General features: G+C 37.8%; 1 protein-coding gene across 2 annotated transcripts; it reads left to right on the top strand.

Moving 5' to 3' along the window:
• The first annotated feature begins 1134 nt into the window (after positions 1-1134).
• Positions 1135-12082, top strand: LOC143869751 (putative 1-deoxy-D-xylulose-5-phosphate synthase, chloroplastic). Of its 2 annotated transcripts, XM_077376312.1 has the most exons (10): positions 1140-1409; positions 4983-5108; positions 5229-5393; positions 5605-5755; positions 7012-7283; positions 7446-7719; positions 7799-8106; positions 10027-10308; positions 11035-11319; positions 11761-12082. In XM_077376312.1, the coding sequence occupies exons 1-10, from the start codon at positions 1272-1274 to the stop codon at positions 11908-11910; spliced, it is 2151 nt and encodes a 716-aa protein (XP_077232427.1). In that variant the 5' UTR covers positions 1140-1271; the 3' UTR covers positions 11911-12082. The 2 variants fall into 2 exon arrangements, with proteins under 2 accessions (XP_077232432.1, XP_077232427.1); XM_077376317.1 differs by lacking the exon at positions 11035-11319 and having other exon boundaries at positions 1135-1409.
• Positions 12083-18617: the final 6535 nt, after the last annotated feature.

The raw sequence follows: 18617 nt of genomic DNA on the forward strand, positions 1-18617 counted from the left end.
TTGGGACAATCATTAAACAAGCACATCTTCATGTCATTTCCATATATAATTAAGGAAATACCTTTCAAGATGAGCATTGTTTTAGTTAGAGAAAGCAATCATGCACTGCTTGGAGCTTGATTGTGCCTGTGAATATTTTTGGCCAACACAAATCCGGCCTAATGTCCCTCCAGATGATTATAGATCATTGATCAAGCATGATGAAAATGTCTTAAATATGTCTTTTAAATCGTTCATCTCTGAATGCTTCAATCTTAGGAAATGACATCTTCATTTGACATCCGACTCAGACCCATTGGGTCACTCTGTGATTACTCATCAAATCAATGATCTCGATCACCAAGCACATATGCCAATCCATGCCTGAATCATAGGAGATTTTATATGGTGTGCGCATGAAGTCCTATATTTTTCAAAAAAGTATTATCGGGGCCTGGGACGGTTATAATCGGAGGGTTAGAATTGTTACACAGTGATCATCTACGGAGTACTATAACCTACTTACGTTGTGGCCCTCGGATCATCTTGTAAAGTTGGCCCTACAATACTTTTTGAAAAGTGTTATTTGATATCTACACCCCTAGGTCAAGCTCTATATGCACTCTTTTGATACTAATAGTTTTTTTTTTTTTTTTCGGAAGGGAAATGATTTCAGCGCTCCAATGTTTTGATAAACATGCGCTCTCATGTTTGTAGTGCAGCGTTTAAAGGGCTTTAAGAGCTTTTTGAGAACCATAATATTCCTCTAATAGCCTTTTAACAGCTCATGTTTATCAAAACATTGGAGGGCTGAAATCATTTCCCCATTGTAACACCCTTTTTATAGCTAGTTAGAAAAAGTGTCAAACAAAAAGAGGAGGGTCATTGGCAAGACAAAAGGAGTGCATGTATCATTTATTAGACAAGGGAAATGGTATGCATCCCTCTTTATCCTAGCATTTATTTGTAGGCTATCCTTTTGAGATTTCTTCAATGACGTGGCCCAATAGGAAAAACCTCCCTCTAATTCTGCATGTAGTTTGGTCCTTGGTGAAATTACAGTGTGTCCCACATGTTCAATCAATCTACAAAAGGGAAGGATGGAGAGATCAGAAATCAAACACCATTGGTTGTCTAATTGTTTGGCCCATTTACAAAAAGAAAACATCAGCTATACACAGTTTCAGCTTGTCTTCTTTTGCTTGTTGGGTTATAAAGCCACTCTACCTTATCTGTCACTACCCTTTTATTGTTTTGGGTTCTTTCAAGCTCTTGTATTTGTTGGGTCTCTTATGGCTATTGCCATATTCTCATTCCCTTGCAATTTGCTTGGAGTAGTAGCTTCAGAACAACCCATCAGAAACAGTTCTCTATCTTCTGAATTGTTTGGAGCATGTTTACAATACCCAATTCATCATAAACTCCTTAAGGTTTGCATCTATCTATCTATCTACTTTGTTCGACTGTTTGTCTGGTTTCTATTTATTTTTTAGCACCCATTTGAGTGTTTCTTTTGAATTTTTGGTAGAGGTGAGCGCCTAGAAATATTATCAGCTGATTTGGTTGATTGGCTTGGGATCATGAAAATAGAGCAGAACAAACCCATTTAGGGAAGAAAACTAGTAACCCTTTTGTTAGTATTGAGGTATCAATTGTAAAATAATTGACTTTTGAAGTTGGACTTTGGTCCTCTCTCTCTTTGGAAGTTTTTGTTGATTCTTCTCAGTTGTTTTTCATTGTCATTTTTTTTTATTCTCCTCTATTTATTTTTAGCACCCATTTGAGTGTTTCTTTTGAATTTTTGCTAGAGGTGATTTTTTATTTACCCTAACAGCTAGAAATATTATATGTTGATTTGGTTGATTGGCTTGGATTAGGCAAATAGAACAGAAAAAACCTTTCAATTGTTTTGGTAGATTGGTTGGGATCAGGCAAATAGAGCAGAACAAACCCATTTAGGGAAGTAAACTAGTAACCCTGTTGTTAGTATTGAGGTACCGATTGTAAAATAATTGACTCTTGTAGTTGGGTTTTGGTCCTCCCTCTTTGGAAGTTTTTTTTTTTAAATTCTTCTCCCTCTCTTTTTCATTTACTTCTCATTTTTTATTTGTTTGTTGATTCTCCTCCTTATTTTTAGCACCCATTTGATTGTTTCTTTTGAATTTTCGCTTTCTTTACCCTAACAGCAAGAAATATTATCAGCTGTTTTGATAGATTGGCTTGGATCGGGCAAATAGAGCAGGAAAAACCCTTTTAGTTGTTTTGGTAGATTGGGTGGGATAAGGCAGATAGAGCAGAACAAACCCATTCAGAGAAAAAAAACTAGTAACCGTGTTGTTGGTGTTAGAATATGTGAGATTCACTGTTGATTTGGTTGTGTGGCAGAATAGGCAGTTTGGTTAGATTGGTAACTAAGCTAGATTTAGTATAGGTAGGATTTCATTGTAGGATTTCTATCTTTATCTCTTTCCTTGGTTAGGATTTCTTTCTTTAGCTCTTGCCATAGTTACTCTTCATCTTTCTCTGTTTATCTTTTGAGTGTTATATATAAACACTCCTTAGCATCTTTGTAATTCATCCAATATTAGTGAAATCTTCTTCTAATTTTACATGGTATCAGAGCGGGTCGATTTTACCTCGGCTTGATCAAAACACTCGTCTTTCCGTCCTCCGGCGGACGGCTAATCTATCCATCCGCCGGGCCTCCAACAATCTGCAATTCTGCTGCAACTCATAGCCCTTGCTGCCTTCTTCTTCTAGCCGTCATCGCCCACTCAAGTATCACGGCCCTCTCTGTTCTGTCCCACTTTGCCGCATCTATTTTGAAGAAGAAATAAAAGGTGAGTTATTGCTCTTTCTTACATGAACACGTGGAGGTCAAAGATACTGCCTGGATGCACTCGTGATGGACAAATTAGCAAGATAGAAGCTGTTGGCTTCACTCAAAGTCTCATAAATAAGGCACCAGTTCCAGGACATTAACTTTACAACCCATATTTCGTTGTGCTCTTTACACCTTCTCTTCCAACTTTAGTCAAATAGTGCTCCATTATTTCACTCTAAGACACCCATTTTCTTGTTTCTTAAGCAAAATACCACCCCCAGTTGAGATCGGCTCCTTGCATTCTAGAAACCCCATCTTGCTCTTTAAAAAACCCTATATTTTATCATGCACCTCTCTTTTATCTTCTTGTTAACAACATATATACCCTCAAATTTGATATCTGCACTTTTTTTTCAAAAAAAATAAAAAATCTTCCATTATCCACCATGAGTTATTGCACCTGCTGATATTTTCTATCAAAATTCTAGCCGCTTGTTGTCTTCTTGATCCATTTTGATCTATTTCTTGCCCATTCCGACATTGGTCTATTTTGACCCATTTCTTGCCCATTCCGGCATTGGTCCATAGTGACCAATTTCTTGCCCATTTCGGCATTGGTCCATAGTGACCCATTTCTACTCGCCCATCAAGGCTTGAGTCTAGACTAGCACATTGAGGCTATGATCCCTCTCTTCATGGCACATCTAAAAGCGATGTCTTTTTCGGCAATCAATATCCATTATTAGTTGAAATTTGGGCAACAACCATGGTTTTAAATTTTGACCGAAATTTCGGATTGAAATTTTGGATTTCGGTCAACATCGACACTGAAATGACCGAAATCCGAAATTACCGAAACTTACGAAATTTTGGTAATTTCGGCGAAATTTCATAAAAAATATTAATTTTATTCCTTTACAAAATTTCAGCCGAAATTACCGAAATTTCGGCCCAAAAAAACGACATTTCGAGAGTCTTTACCTAATTTCGGCCGAAATTTCGGGATTTCGGCCAGGACCGAAATATATGCCAAAACTAAAATTTCAAACCATGGCAACAACATCGGAGGATATCTAAGAAGCACGGGTACGGGTATGGGGTGCAGGTACTACACGACACGGGTACGTGATTTCCCAAAAAAATAGGGTGCGAGTATGTTGTGGGTACACCGAATATAATATATTTTAATATCTTATTATATATTTATAAAATAAAATAAAAAACAATTGGAGAATGGGTTGGGGAGAGAGGTCGAGGGAGAGGAGGGAGATTTGGGGGGGGAAAAGACCATTAAGACCTAACGGTCTTCTTAGTTGTTTTTACTTTTTAAACTACCCCCCATATTTTAAAAACCCACCCCCCTTTTTTTTGTTTTTTTCTTTAAAAAAATGGTTTAAAACGTGTCGGGTGCACGCACCCCAGTGCACCCGACATGCACCCAGACCCACTTTTTTTTTTTTTTTTTTTGAAAAAAATAGAAGGGTTACGCACCCGAGTCGCACCCGCACCCGACACGGGTGCAGGGGCTCGGGAGAGTACCTGTGCTTCCTTGGAGGATATTCATCATCAAATTTTTGGTAGTGCGCTTCAAATCAAAGGATTCTATTTTCTTATGGGAATTTCAAGTGGAAGATTTTATTTTTCATATTGGTGATATTTATTGTAATCCAATCTATATACGTTTGAGGGGGCATGCTAGAATATGTGAGATTGACCGTTGATTTGGGTGTGTGGCAGCTAGATTTAGTACGGGTAGGATTTCATTGTAGGATTTCTATCTTTATCTCCTTCCTTGGTTAGGATTTCTTTCTTTATCTCTTGCCATAGTTACTCTTCATCTATCCATGTTTATCTTTTGAGTGTTCTATATAAACACTCTGTAGCATCTTTGTAATTCATCCAATATTAGTGAAATCTTCTTCTAATTTTACAGTTGGTATTGAAGTACCAATTGTAAAATAATTGACTATTGAAGTTGGGTTTGTTTTTGTTGATTCTTCTTGTTTTTTTTTGTTTCTTTTCTTCTGTCATGTAATATTGATGATCCTAAAATTACTAATATTTATCACAATAATCTAGATTTGGATCAACCCACAAAAGCTTTTCAATTTTAAGTTACTTTCAAGCATCTCTTTACAAAAGCAACGAAAGAAATTGATCACTTTGTTCGGATTTGTAGGGCAGGAAAAGACAATGTATTTGTGCATCACTATCGGACAGGGAGGAGTATCACTCACAGAGACCGCCCACTCCTCTCCTGGACACCATCAACTATCCCATTCACATGAAAAATCTCTCCATCCAAGTGAGTAAATAGATGCACACAAAAACTGGTCCTTTTTTTTTTCTATAAATTTGATGTCATGTAGGAAAAAAAGCAATCTAAACTATCAAAATCCTCTGCTTCTTATTCTCTTTCATGCAGGAACTAAAACAGCTCGCAGACGAGCTTCGTTCTGATGTCATCTTCAATGTTTCTAAAACTGGAGGCCACCTTGGTTCAAGCCTTGGCGTTGTCGAGCTAACGGTGGCTCTCCATTATGTCTTCAACACTCCAAAAGACAAGATACTGTGGGATGTTGGCCATCAGGTCCCTTCTTTTGCTTTTTAACTCTCTGTTTACAATTTTATGTAAAATAAATGAAATAGCTAGCATTTATTTCTAGAGAATACATGCTTGTTACCCATGCCATTTATTTTTGTCATGTGTTCCCATCTCTGCATACCATGCAAACAAGAAGTTTGTGGACAATAGAGATGAAAATTGGCTTACGTTGCTAACACCATTATTGGCTTTTCAGTCTTACCCACACAAAATATTGACTGGGAGAAGAGATAGAATGCCAACGATAAGACAGACAAACGGTTTAGCTGGATTCACCAAGCGATCAGAAAGTGAATATGATTGCTTTGGTACAGGCCACAGTTCAACCAGTATCTCAGCAGCCTTGGGTGGGTATCTTTCTATCCCACTCCATCTATTTCTGTGTTTTTTCTTATTTGTGGGAAGTGTTTTATGTCGAGAATGTCAAGGAGTCTATCAACTTCTCCTTATTTTTTTTTCTGATCTGTTCTTTGCCAGTCTTATCTACACTCTAGGTTTCCGATATCTAAACCAAATGCCTCAATACTTTCTCCTTTTTCTAGAAGTTTATACGAGCAGGAATCAGTGTAATTCATTGATCAAAATACATGGGCTACTTGCTGGATTGTTTTGTTAACCATAAATATACTAGGATTTGGTGCTGAGCCACACCAAACAGCTGATTTTGTTGATCCCAGATTTACATGCATTTGGTGCAGAAACAGATACCTTTGATAGCAAATGCCTAGTGATCCTAATACGTAGTGGATTGTATCCCAGATTCACCTGTTTCTTTTTTCGTCTGCATTCACAGTAGCTTTCGCCAAAACAAAATGCTATGTTTATATCTTAAATTCTATCCCATCGATAATATTCCTATGCTGCCACCCTCCCCCTCTCTCTGGCAGGCTTCATTCAGGGGCCTGAACTTTGGGGCAGGCAAACTTTATTCGGCAGCCTGAGATTGTGTGTGTTTTGAGAAGAGGGGGGGGGGGGGGGGGGGATAATGTGGGAATGGGGTGGGCAGGGGACCAGGGGCAGCAGCCCCGAAGCACAAAATAGGGGCATTTCCATCATGTAGAAACCATGTTTCCATCATGTAAAAACCATGCACTTTATGTATTTGGTTGTAAATTTTCTACTGTGAATAAGGCTGTGATTCTATATAAGTCCTTGGTCATATACTTTTTGGGTATCTTGTATTCAGTATTTACTAATCTTCACCTATAGTGCAAGTTCTTTTATCACCTTCTCACGTGGATGTACTCACACAACATGATGAACTTCATAAATCTCTTTCTGTTTGTGTTTCCATCGAAGCCTAGAGAACGGTTCCTAAACACAAAAAAGGAAGAAAGAATTCAAAGTGGTTAAGAGTGTTTTGCTAGTGAAGCCAATGTCATGACCTTAAAATTTCCCATACCTTTATCTAGTTCAGAAGCTGAGTTTACAGACTTGTTAGCCAAAGATTACATAGACTTGTGTGACCAGTTGGGCAATATCCTTTTGTTAGCTCCTAGTTTTTTATTTCAATAAAATTTATGTCATCTTTTCAAAGAAAAAAAAGGTTCAAATTTCAATTTATTTTTCCATTTTCTAATCTCTGGAAAATTCTGGCTATCAGGAATGGCGGTGGGTAGGGATCTCCAGGGTAGGAAGAACAATGTGGTTGCTGTCATAGGTGATGGTGCAATGACTGCTGGGCAGGCATATGAAGCCATGAACAATGCTGGGTATCTGGACTCGGACATGATTGTTATCCTCAATGACAACAAGCAGGTCTCTTTGCCCACTGCAACTCTTGATGGCCCCATCCCTCCTGTTGGAGCTTTGAGCAGTGCCCTTAGTAGGTTGCAGTCAAGTAGGCCTCTCCGAGAACTCAGGGAGGTTGCCAAGGTCAGTATATGACATCTAAATAACACCCTCATTGGATCTCAAAACTGATTAAACTAATTAAATTTATTGCGAATGTAACAATTTTCTAAATAACACCCTCATTTCAGCTTAACCTAAATGTCAGAAGAACATTCAAAATTAGTTTTAATGAAATTGTTTCAGGGATTTACAAAACAAATTGGTGGGCCAATGCACAACTTAGCTGCCAAAGTTGATGAATATGCTCGTGGGATGATCAGTGGATCTGGTTCAACCCTGTTCGAAGAGCTTGGCCTTTACTACATTGGTCCTGTTGATGGCCACAACATGGATGATCTCATAGCTATTCTCAAAGAGGTTAAGAGCACCAAGACAACCGGTCCGGTCCTCATTCATGTTGTGACTGAGAAAGGCCGGGGCTACCCGTATGCAGAGAAAGCTGCCGACAAGTATCATGGTAAATGCAGAGCTACACTTTGAAAAATTGGTCGATATGAATTATTTTATATTATCAAGTGGGTTTGTCTTGCTTGCAGGTGTCGCAAAGTTTGATCCAGCAACTGGAATGCAATTCAAATCGAAAACACCAACTCAATCTTATACTTCTTACTTTGCTGAGGCTTTGATAGCTGAGGCAGAGATTGACAAAAACGTTGTTGCAATTCATGCGGCAATGGGAGGAGGAACAGGCCTCAATCTCTTCCTTCGGCGTTTCCCAACACGTTGCTTTGACGTTGGAATCGCAGAGCAGCATGCTGTCACCTTTGCCGCTGGCCTAGCTTGTGAAGGCATTAAGCCTTTCTGTGCAATCTACTCATCTTTCTTGCAGCGGGCTTATGATCAGGCAAGATAATGTCACTGTCAACATCACTGTTATCATCATTCTTGAATCCCAAGTACGGCAACCAAGGAGAGGGGATTGGTTGGCTATTACAAATTTTTAACCCCTCCTAAACCTTGATCTTAATCGTAATCCTGATTGTTGTTGAGTAGTCCATAAAACTTATCAATTTGGGTTTGTTAATCATCAAAACATAGTTGATTAGTTGAACCCTTAGGAACCTGGCTAACAATTCTCCTTGTCATCTTCATTACCATCTTCTCAGTGGCTTCATACATATGTCACAAATATCTTCAATATTTTCAAAATATAGCGATTTTATTGTAATATTTGATAAAACAACAAAATCCCAATATAATCCCAAGAATTTTAAAATAAAGCTTTATTTTCATTTATTGCGATAATATCACAATATTTTTTATTTTTTCTTAATTTATATATTTTAAAGTAATTTTATTTTATCGTTTTTCCCGATATAACCCCGAAAAAATAAAAAAAAAACTTAATATATCCTGATATTTTCACTGTTATCATCATTCTCCTTGCCATCTTCTTCATTACCATCCGCTTAGTGGCTTCATACTTATGTCACAAATATTTCCGATATTTTCGAGAATTAAAAAATAAAGCGATATTTTCATTTATCGCGATAATATCACGATATTTTTTTAATTTTCTTCTTGATTTTTATGTATACTCAACTACTCAACTCAACTAAGCCTTTGTCCCAAACTAGTTGGGGCCAGCTAATGAATCATTTCATGAAGACGGTGAAAGGATCTACCCAGCTCAAATTGACTAAGTCCAATCCTGACACTAGTTGGGTTCGTCTACATGGATCATTTTCTTCCATTCTATCCTATCCAAGGTCATGTTCTCTGTTATGTTCCTAGCCCTCAAGTCTTTCCTCACTGTTTCTACCCAAGTTGTTTTCGGTCTGCTCCTACCTCTTTTTACTCCATCAACTTGGCACGAGTCACTTCTTCTCACTGGCGCATCCAAAGGCCTACGTTGGATATGCCCAAACCATCTTAAGCGGAGCTCTCTCATCTTCTCCTCAATTGGTGCCACCCCCACCTTTTTAGGGATGTCTTCATTTTTAATTCGATCTAACCTTGTGTGGCCGCACATCCATCTAAGCATTTGCATCTCCGCTACACTCATCTTATGCACATGCTACTTCTTGGTGGCCCAACATTTTGAGCCGTACAGCATGACTGGCCTCACAATTGTCTTATAAACTTACCCTTCAACTTGGTAGGTATTTTACGGTCGCACAGAACTCCTGAAGCATGCTTCCACTTCAACCAACCTGCTCTTATTCTGTGGTTAACATCCTCTTCAATCTCTCCTTCCTTATGTAGGATTAAGCCAAGATAGTGAAAGATATCCCTCTTAGGTATCTCCTGTCCAATCATATTTACTACATCCTCGCCCCGCCTCCTTACATTACTAAAGTTGCACTCCATACACTCTATCTTAGCCTTGCACAGCCTAAAACCTTGGATTCCAAAGTAGTTCTCCATAATTCTAACTTAGCATTAACTCGTACTTTGGTTTCGTCAATTAATACTATGTCATCTGCAAATAATTCTTAATTTATATGTATATTATATAATTTTATCTTATCAATTTCCCGATATAAACCCTAAAAAATAAAAAATTAATATATCTTGATATTTTCTCTTGCTGAGAAATTCCCGAGGACGATGTTTGTGAGATAGCTTCATACTATTGAACATAAAGGCTCAGGTCATAGTTTGTATGATTAATCTCAAACTCCGCAGAGCTTGTCAGTTTATCTGCACACAAATTTGGTCCATTCTGTTCTTGCAACTTATACCGTTTTACCGTAATTTCATCACTGCAAATCTGAAAATTTTCAGATTATATTCCAATTTGAGATTTTTTTAAAAATTGCAGGTCATACACGATGTCGATCTGCAGAAACTGCCTGTGAGATTTGCATTGGACAGAGCAGGGCTGGTTGGAGCAGATGGACCCACGCATTCAGGCTCATTCGATGTCACTTATATGGCATGCCTTCCAAACATGGTGGTCATGGCTCCTTCAGATGAAGCAGAGCTTTTTCACATGGTTGCGACTGCCGCTGCCATTGATGACCGACCCAGTTGCTTTCGGTATCCGAGAGGGAATGGGGTTGGTGTTCAGCTGCCCGCAGGGAACAAGGGTGTCCCTCTTGAGGTGAAAACATCCTTAAATTTACTTCTTTCTCATTTATTATAACACATTTCAGGAAGTTTTGGACCCTATGGTTTGTGGACACGGACAAAAGTGTTGCATGTCGACACGGCACAAAGTGTTAGACATGACAAACCCCAAAATCTAGAAATAGGGACACGACTAAAACAGAAAGTATATAACCATGATTTGTAGACATGGATTCGTGTGTCGAGTTTCAACATGGATACGAGATGTCTGACATGGCAACTCCTAAAAATCTAAAAATGGCGACACGCTCATACCCGTGCATACATATAAAATTACTTATTACTATCATAATGTGCAACAATAAAAATACGATATTCATTTAGCAAACTAATAAATCTTAGGATTAATCAACTATAATCTAAAACAAACATGGGATAAACAGTACCAACGCATTCATCAAGTTAATCCATTCTCTTTAGTCTCCAATATGCAACAAGAAAGAGAGAGAGACCAATAGGATATGGGTTTTACGTTTAGGGGAGGTGATATAACGTCAAATATTAGTTAAAGAAGTGCTAACACGCCTATTAAGTATGACACTTCTAGCAGTACAATTAAAAGTGTCGAAACGTGTGGACACGCGTGTCGTGTCGGGACACAGCATGACACGTGTGTTAGCAATAAATTCAAAATGTCGGCTAAATCATAGTTTGGACCAAGTTAATGTTAATAATTACCTCCCTTGAAAATTTTCAACAGGTTGGAAAAGGCCGGATTTTGTTTGAGGGTGAGAGAGTGGCTCTTTTAGGCTATGGAACAGCAGTTCAAAGCTGCTTGGCTGCGGCTTCTATACTTGGACAGCATGGTTTGCAAGTAACAGTTGCCGATGCACGTTTCTGTAAACCATTGGATCAAGCACTTGTCCGCAGCCTCGCCAAATCACACGAGGTTCTGATCACAGTTGAAGAAGGATCCATTGGAGGCTTCGGCTCTCATGTTGCTCAGTTCATGGCCCTTGATGGCCTTCTTGATGGAACTACAAAGGTAAAGACTCTATGCCAATGTGTCATTAAATAAAAAAGGTGGTTTCATTAGTTGTGTCTCTGGATGGATAAATTTTCAATGCTGAATTATTATGGAAATCAGAGACCTACCCTCAGCAAAAGAAAATCTCGGGATATATTAAATTTGTTTTATTTTTTCGGGGTTTATATCAGGAAAAAATGATAAAAATAAAATAATTAAAAAATATAAATTAAGAAAGTTATAAAATAAAAAATATCATTAAAATACCGTAAAAATATCGTGATATTATCGCAATATTATTGTCGTAAAATGAAAATATTGCTATATTTTTTAAATTCTCGGGATTATTTCGGGATTTTGTCATTTAATCAAAATATCACGATAAATTGCTATATTTTGAAAATATCGGAGATATTTGTGACATAGAGTAATACTTTCTGTGTGAAAACCTCTGTGCAGTGGAGGCCGTTGGTTCTTCCAGATCGATATATTGATCATGGATCACCAGAAGATCAGATGAATGAGGCTGGCTTGACACCTTCTCACATTGCGGCAACTGTGTTCAACATCCTTGGACAAACCAGAGAGGCTCTTGAGATCATGTCATAGAAAAATACAGAAAAAAGAAAGGGAGCTGTTTTCCCTCAACAGTGTAAAATCGATAAGAACTGGTGCTTCTTAAGACTAATAGAAGTTTCTGTTTCCAGTTGATAGATGAAGATGGCGACGAGAAATCTTCGAGATGGTTGTGAAATAAACCAAGGTGGAGATTGTTGGGCTTTTTCTTGTTTTCCAAGGCACGTGGGGTTCTCTCTGGGAAACCACCAATTACTCCAAAAGCTTAAGCTATTGGAGAAGGCGTTATTTTCACTTCGCTCCCCTTCACGAGGGCCCCCTCGTTTTTAGGGTTGGCCTACACGTGGCACATGTGGCCCCACTTTTGGATTAGCCATTTCAAATGGATTTTTACTATCAAAGAGGTTTGAAACCAGGCAATGTGCTCTGCTTTGAATCTCTGATACCATGTGAAACTACCAATTATTCCAAAAGCTTAAGCCATTGGGGAAGGCGTTATTTAATCTTTTATAACACTCAGTAGTCTTCTAATTTGACTTGGAGAGTGGTTGGATTTGTTGGGAGGGAACCTACAACTGTAAGAGATTAGGATTTCTAGTTGGATTAGGAATACAGACATATAGGAGCCGTTTGGATACGCGAATTTTAGAATCTTAGATTTCCTCAAAATTGTACATGGGAGACGAGAGATGAAAGAGGCCAGCCGTTGTTCTCTAATTTCTCGCTCTTCTTTCTGACAGCAAGAGAGCAGAAGATCATCCTATGTTTTCAGGTTTTAGAAATCTCAGGACGGGGGAAAGATTTCTAATACCTTGATTTCTTACTTAAAATCCAAGAAACGCTTTCAGGACAACAAACAACAGCTTGATCATGAACCCTCTTTTACATTGTTTCAAACTAAAACTTGGATTCTAAAATCCGCGTATCCAAATGGCCCCATAATGTCTCTTCTCTTTTATATATTATGCGTATATAATGAGTAAGAGTGCTATACTGCTACACATTGAGTAGAAGAAAAAGTATTATTACATTCTATGATCCAATTAAAACAGAAAGAAACCGAGTTGTTAGTTTAAGTTAGATTAGTTTTTATTTTAGTTTTTTTATTTATAAAGATAATGATGTTAGCCTTTTTCACAAGTGAGGTTGCAGCCTAACTGCTAAGGTTGGCTTAGTTATTTGCTTGTCATTGATGGAACATAAGTATAGTAAAATACCTAACCATTATGAGCCTAAATAAAAAAACAATTCCTCAAATTTCTTTGTTTATTTGTATTTAAAAAGGGCAGAAGGATCTGATATTTGGTATCCTTTGCAAGACCAAAAAACAATCTGGTATGAAGTCATACTCGTAACTCGATGGTGCAGGCATTGGCTTGTGGTGGCACCTTGCACCCTTGTCGATAGCCAATATATTGTATTATTGTCTACAATTCTTTGATTAGTGTGATTTTTTGTGTACAATGGGGCCGTAAAAAGCTCTTGGCCCATGAGGATCTCAATAACAAATGTTAGGGATATGCGGCCAGCATTTTAGAACTTCAAGGGAGACACAAAATTGTGGGGATCTCCCTAAAAACCCTGAGTGTACCGTGTGTCAAAGCATATATCATATTTAAAACAAAATGTCTATCCATATGGTAAGAAATACAGTCTCTGGTGCACAAGGTTTACTACTCACCTATTGGGTAAGAAAAAAAAATCGGTGACCTCCTACTACCACTGTCAGGTGGGAGGTGGGAGTTTGATACTGCTGCCCTTGCTCGAGTCCGCCAATGATTCGTTGCCAGTTGCCACTGCCATGCCAGAGTCCATAGCTGTTGCGACCACCACAATAAATTCCACTGAAGAGATTAAATAATGTTTCTATGTACTTACATATAACATATTGAACAACATTATTGTTCAAATGTATGTACCTTTGAACAACGTTTCCTAAGATGGTACTCTCTTATATCTTATATCACTAAAGTTTTGCATTGAGTACTAAAAATAAGAGATTATAAATTATCAGCAACAATGTTGGTCCTCGGTTTATGCAATAAGATATAAGAGATTATAACTATATGAATCAATAGAGCCCTAACTGTACTTTTATCCTTCTAATAAAATGATAAATGTACTATTATCTTCCTTGACACAAGCATGCCTTTGTATCATCTTCCTTCTTTTATCAAGATATTACTGAAGTTGTCTTTATGTTCTAAGATTATCAAATAATGAAATATTAAATTAAATGAAATTCCATAGAAAAAAGTGAGCAACCAAACCACGTGAACGGTGTACCCATTTTCCACTTGAAAATGGGCGTAAAATTTGTTTTACAATCATTTTACGTCGAAAGAAACAGAGCCTAAGCTAACGAAAGAGTAAAAATTGCAGATATCTATAGAAATCAAGAAAATGAAAGGACTGAAAATATCATTTCCCTTTCACTAAACCATGTGAAAGGTGGACCCATTTTTCCACTTAAAAAGGGTGTAAAATTTTGTTTTACGGCTGTTTAAGTCGAAAGAAAGAAAGCCTTAAGCAAACAGAAGAGGGTAAAACTGGGGACATTTTCATTTCCCTCTCATTAAATAAAATATCTTTGAAAATGATATATGAGTTAGAGTTATGAATATACGGTAAGATTCCAACTACCATTATTTTGGTAGTTGGTAAATTGGACGAGCAGAGATTGCAGAGTTAGTAGAATCCTTGTACTAGTTTTTTCGCCTATTTTTAGAGGGAACTGCAATCCACAATCCCTTGTTTCAATAATGCCACTCTAATTCTTAACACTGTCCTAATGCCCCATGTTTGGCGGGAGGATTATTTTACCCCAGGATAGGGTCGACAGTAGAAGGCTGGAGCGGTTCGACCTGGGAATTATTTAATCCTAGATAGGGCTGAGAGGAGAAGGGCGGAGCGAAAAAGGAAAGAAAAGGTAGGATTAGATTGTTCTTGTAGAGAATCCGAGAAATATCTTCTCAATATGGATCGAACACAATGTTCAACAACAACATCAAGAAACGATGCGAAGAATACAATCACACAAGAAACACAAGATTTTACGTGGTTTGGCATTGCCTACGTCCACGGGAGGAAGATTTTCACTATTTCTATCTAGGGTTACAAACTCTCTTCTTCTTAGCCAAGAAATACAAAGAAAACCACAATCCCGTAACCCTAACATGTTATATATCAACGCTACTACATTGAGAAATTTACCGAGACACCCTTTAGTGGGAAAAAACAAAAAAACAAAAAAAAAAACGTCACGCACATTAGTCCACCAGGGTCCTGTATAATTTCAGAATACAAGACATTTGCACAACAGTTCTATTTTTACATAAGATAGGGGTGCAATTTGGGTAAGGTCATGCTAATCTTTTTCTAAAAAATGAATTGGAATGAATCCGAACACTGACACAATTTTATGGTGAAAGCTCAACCAAGATTTCCAAATATCAGCCCAAATTGCACCCCTAACCTAAACAACAAAACCCTATTCTAAATCTCATTTTTATCTCTCCAAACACCTCTACCAATCTATCCACAGACTAAACAAGTCTAATTTATTTTTGAATACTTATGATGGAGACCAAAATGATGCAGAGCGTGAGGCGTAGAATAAGTGTGGAGTGCCATTATCAAAACAAGGAGTGTGGATATCATTTCCCACCTTTAAAATGGAAAATGACAAAAAGTTACTGAGACACTTGTTTTTTTTTAGTGGGTAGTTACTGAGGCACCTTTTGAGCCCATGTCTCTTTGTGCATGAACGGGTCTATTGATTAGATGGGCAACCAAAAGTAAGGACTATTGCCATTAAGAACACCTTGATCCGACGATCATGGGTCCATGATATAGTCTGTCCTTTTGCCATGGGACCAAGACCACATGGGTGCCCTTTAGAATTATTGTGCTTCATAATGGAGTGATTTTTTACCATGGGAAATGCAACATTCACCTGTCTAGATCTACTAAAGGCGGGGCCATCTATGTAATAATGAGTGTGCCTCATTGTATTACAAATTTACCATGCATCAACCTATATTGACACTCGTATAAACTTATGTAAATAGCTGCTGGTCCTATGTTTTTTGAAGGGGAGTGATGTTTATACTCTTTCGTATTGCTAATTGAACACTTTCTTGATTGACTCTTTGGGCATTATAAAGACCTTTGAAAGCTTTTTTGAGAAGTGTAAATAAAGGGATTAGTGATATACATGGTTCAAAATACCAAGATCAAACATCATATTGGCCGAAGGCCAAAATGACATGTCGATTGGGTTTGGGTGTCTGAATATCATGATCCGAAAAATAGATCAAGACGTATTGTTTGGACCATTGTCAGCAAAACGTGATTCGGCAAAAAAATGGGACGGCAAAAATCCGAGTTTAATACATTACTGGTTCAAAAAAACACGTTACTGGTTAAAAAAACATAGTAAAAAATACAGAAACACAAGAAAATGAGTTTAGAATTTTGTCACTTAGAAAATACGGTGGGGGTAAAATTTGAAAGTTGGCAACAAAAAAAAAAAAAAAAAAACGCTTGTTTAAACAGTTTAAAACGTTTGCCTAAAAAAAAAAAAACGGAGTTTAAAATGGAGTTTTGCTAACTATGGTTTTAACCATGTAGTTGTGTGTACTTCTATTTTAATATTAGTATGTTATCTATCACTCGTTTTGCACCATTTCTGTCCTGAATTTCACTGTTTCTATTATTAGTAGACACCAAGTAGCAAATCACGGGGCGTTGGAGTACTCCACTGGAAGGCTATGGCTTTAGAGTAGTCTGTACCCATCGAGATTCCTTCGTGAGTTCAATATCAATTTTGGGGTTTTTTAACGAGGAAGAATGAGAATTTTTTTCACGTTTTTTTGTTGGAGAACCCATCCAAAATGGAACTCCATGTTGGAAAAGAAAATGAGGTTAAACTATAGGGTGATGATTTTTTCATCATCCCCTGTAGAATTATGCAACCCCCTTTTAAGGTGATTTGGAGTAAAAAACCCACAAGTCAGAACAAAACTTGGCTCAGGTTGGGGTCTGAGTAGACCCGGCAAACGGGTAACCCGGGCAGGTACGGGTAAGAAATACCGGCGCGGGTACGGGTATACCCGTGGGTAACCCGGCAAATTTAAAGAAGAAATTATATATATATATATATACGAAAAGAAATTATATGATGAATGGGTGTATGAACATATAAATGTGGTACGATGGATGTACAAGCCTTGATATTTAATCCAACAGTAGCTTCTTAACAAGTCAGCTGCTGTTGGATCAAATATCAAGGATGGAATGATGAGTACATGTTTATACACCCATTCATCATACAAATTTTCATCTACTTTAATAAATGTTTGTTTTGGTACAACCAAAGATACCAGTTACATGGTCTGATTGCTTTGACTTGTTTTGTTGGCCCACCCATATAGTCTATTTTTTAGTGTTTAGTGTTTAGTGTTTAGGCCTTAAGAATAAAAAGTTAAAAACCGAATGGCGGGTAACCCGCGGGCACCAACGCCCGACCCAGACCCACCCGCGGGTCACTGGTAGGGGTTGGGTGCGGGCATTGAAATTGGTACCTGTACCCCTGCGGGCTGGGGTGTGGAAATGTCAATTCCATGCTTACTTTTTATTTTCAGACGTAATTGATATTTCCACACCCCTTGCTATTAGACTATTAGCAAGGGGTCTGAGGAACTTAGAGTGTGGGGTGTGGAAATGTCAATTCCATGCTTACTTTTTATTTTCAGGCGTAATTGATATTTCCACACCCCTTGCTATTAGACTATTAGCAAGGGGTCTGAGGAAAGTTCCTCAGACCCGACCTGAGCCAAGTTTCGTTCCGTTAAAAGGGGGTGCATAATCCTATAATGGAGGCGAAAAAATCATCTCTCTAAACTATATAATGACATAGTGGTTTGCGGAAGCGTACCTCTAGCCATGGTGATTAGATCATGATGCTGAAAATTCTGGGATTCCGCCCTATAATTGCATTCATCTCCCCGTGCACTCCATGAACACTGAAAGGAGAGTGGAATGCCATGCATCATTTTCCTTCTCAGACTAGGGACCCCTTTAGATGGAATTCTTTATCTCTTAACCTATCTCTCTTTCCTCCCATCACGAAGAGATAGACATTTATATAGTTAACTGGATTAGTATTAGAATTCCTAGTTTCACCACATGACTAACTAAATATTATTTATGTATCTTGAAGATAATATGAGATTTATCATCTAAAATTCCCCTTTAAAATAAAACACCAATTAAATGATGCCTAAAAAGCAAAAATGCCCTTGTTTAAGGGTTGAATTTTAAATCAAATGCCACCGCCACTAAAGCCATGATGCCCCTATCACCGGGTGGTAAAATGTGCTTTCAAACTTGTATTATGCTCATTTTACGTTGAGAGAAACGAAGCCAAAATGAAAAAAGAGTGTCATTATTAAAATAGTGCCATTATCATTTCACAAAACCATACTTACCAATCCTCGAGATACCCTCAAAGTTACCACAACAATGAAAGAACATATAAAGAACATATCACCTCTCAATTTTATCTCTACATTATTGCATCATATGATTTCAAGAGAGCCAAAGAGTGCAGAGAAGAGTCATAGTCTTCCTTTATTAGTTTTGTTCATAAGTGGACCAATAAGAAAAGCACTTCCACCCAAAAGCACATGCATTGAACCCAATGTGAAGGAGCAAAGAAGGAAGCCAAAAATCAATAC

The sequence above is a fragment of the Tasmannia lanceolata genome, unplaced genomic scaffold (genome assembly GCF_043159265.1).
Source record: "Tasmannia lanceolata isolate RefF3 unplaced genomic scaffold, GAP_Taslan_0.1 ptg000002l, whole genome shotgun sequence".
Classification (NCBI taxonomy): domain Eukaryota; kingdom Viridiplantae; phylum Streptophyta; class Magnoliopsida; order Canellales; family Winteraceae; genus Tasmannia; species Tasmannia lanceolata.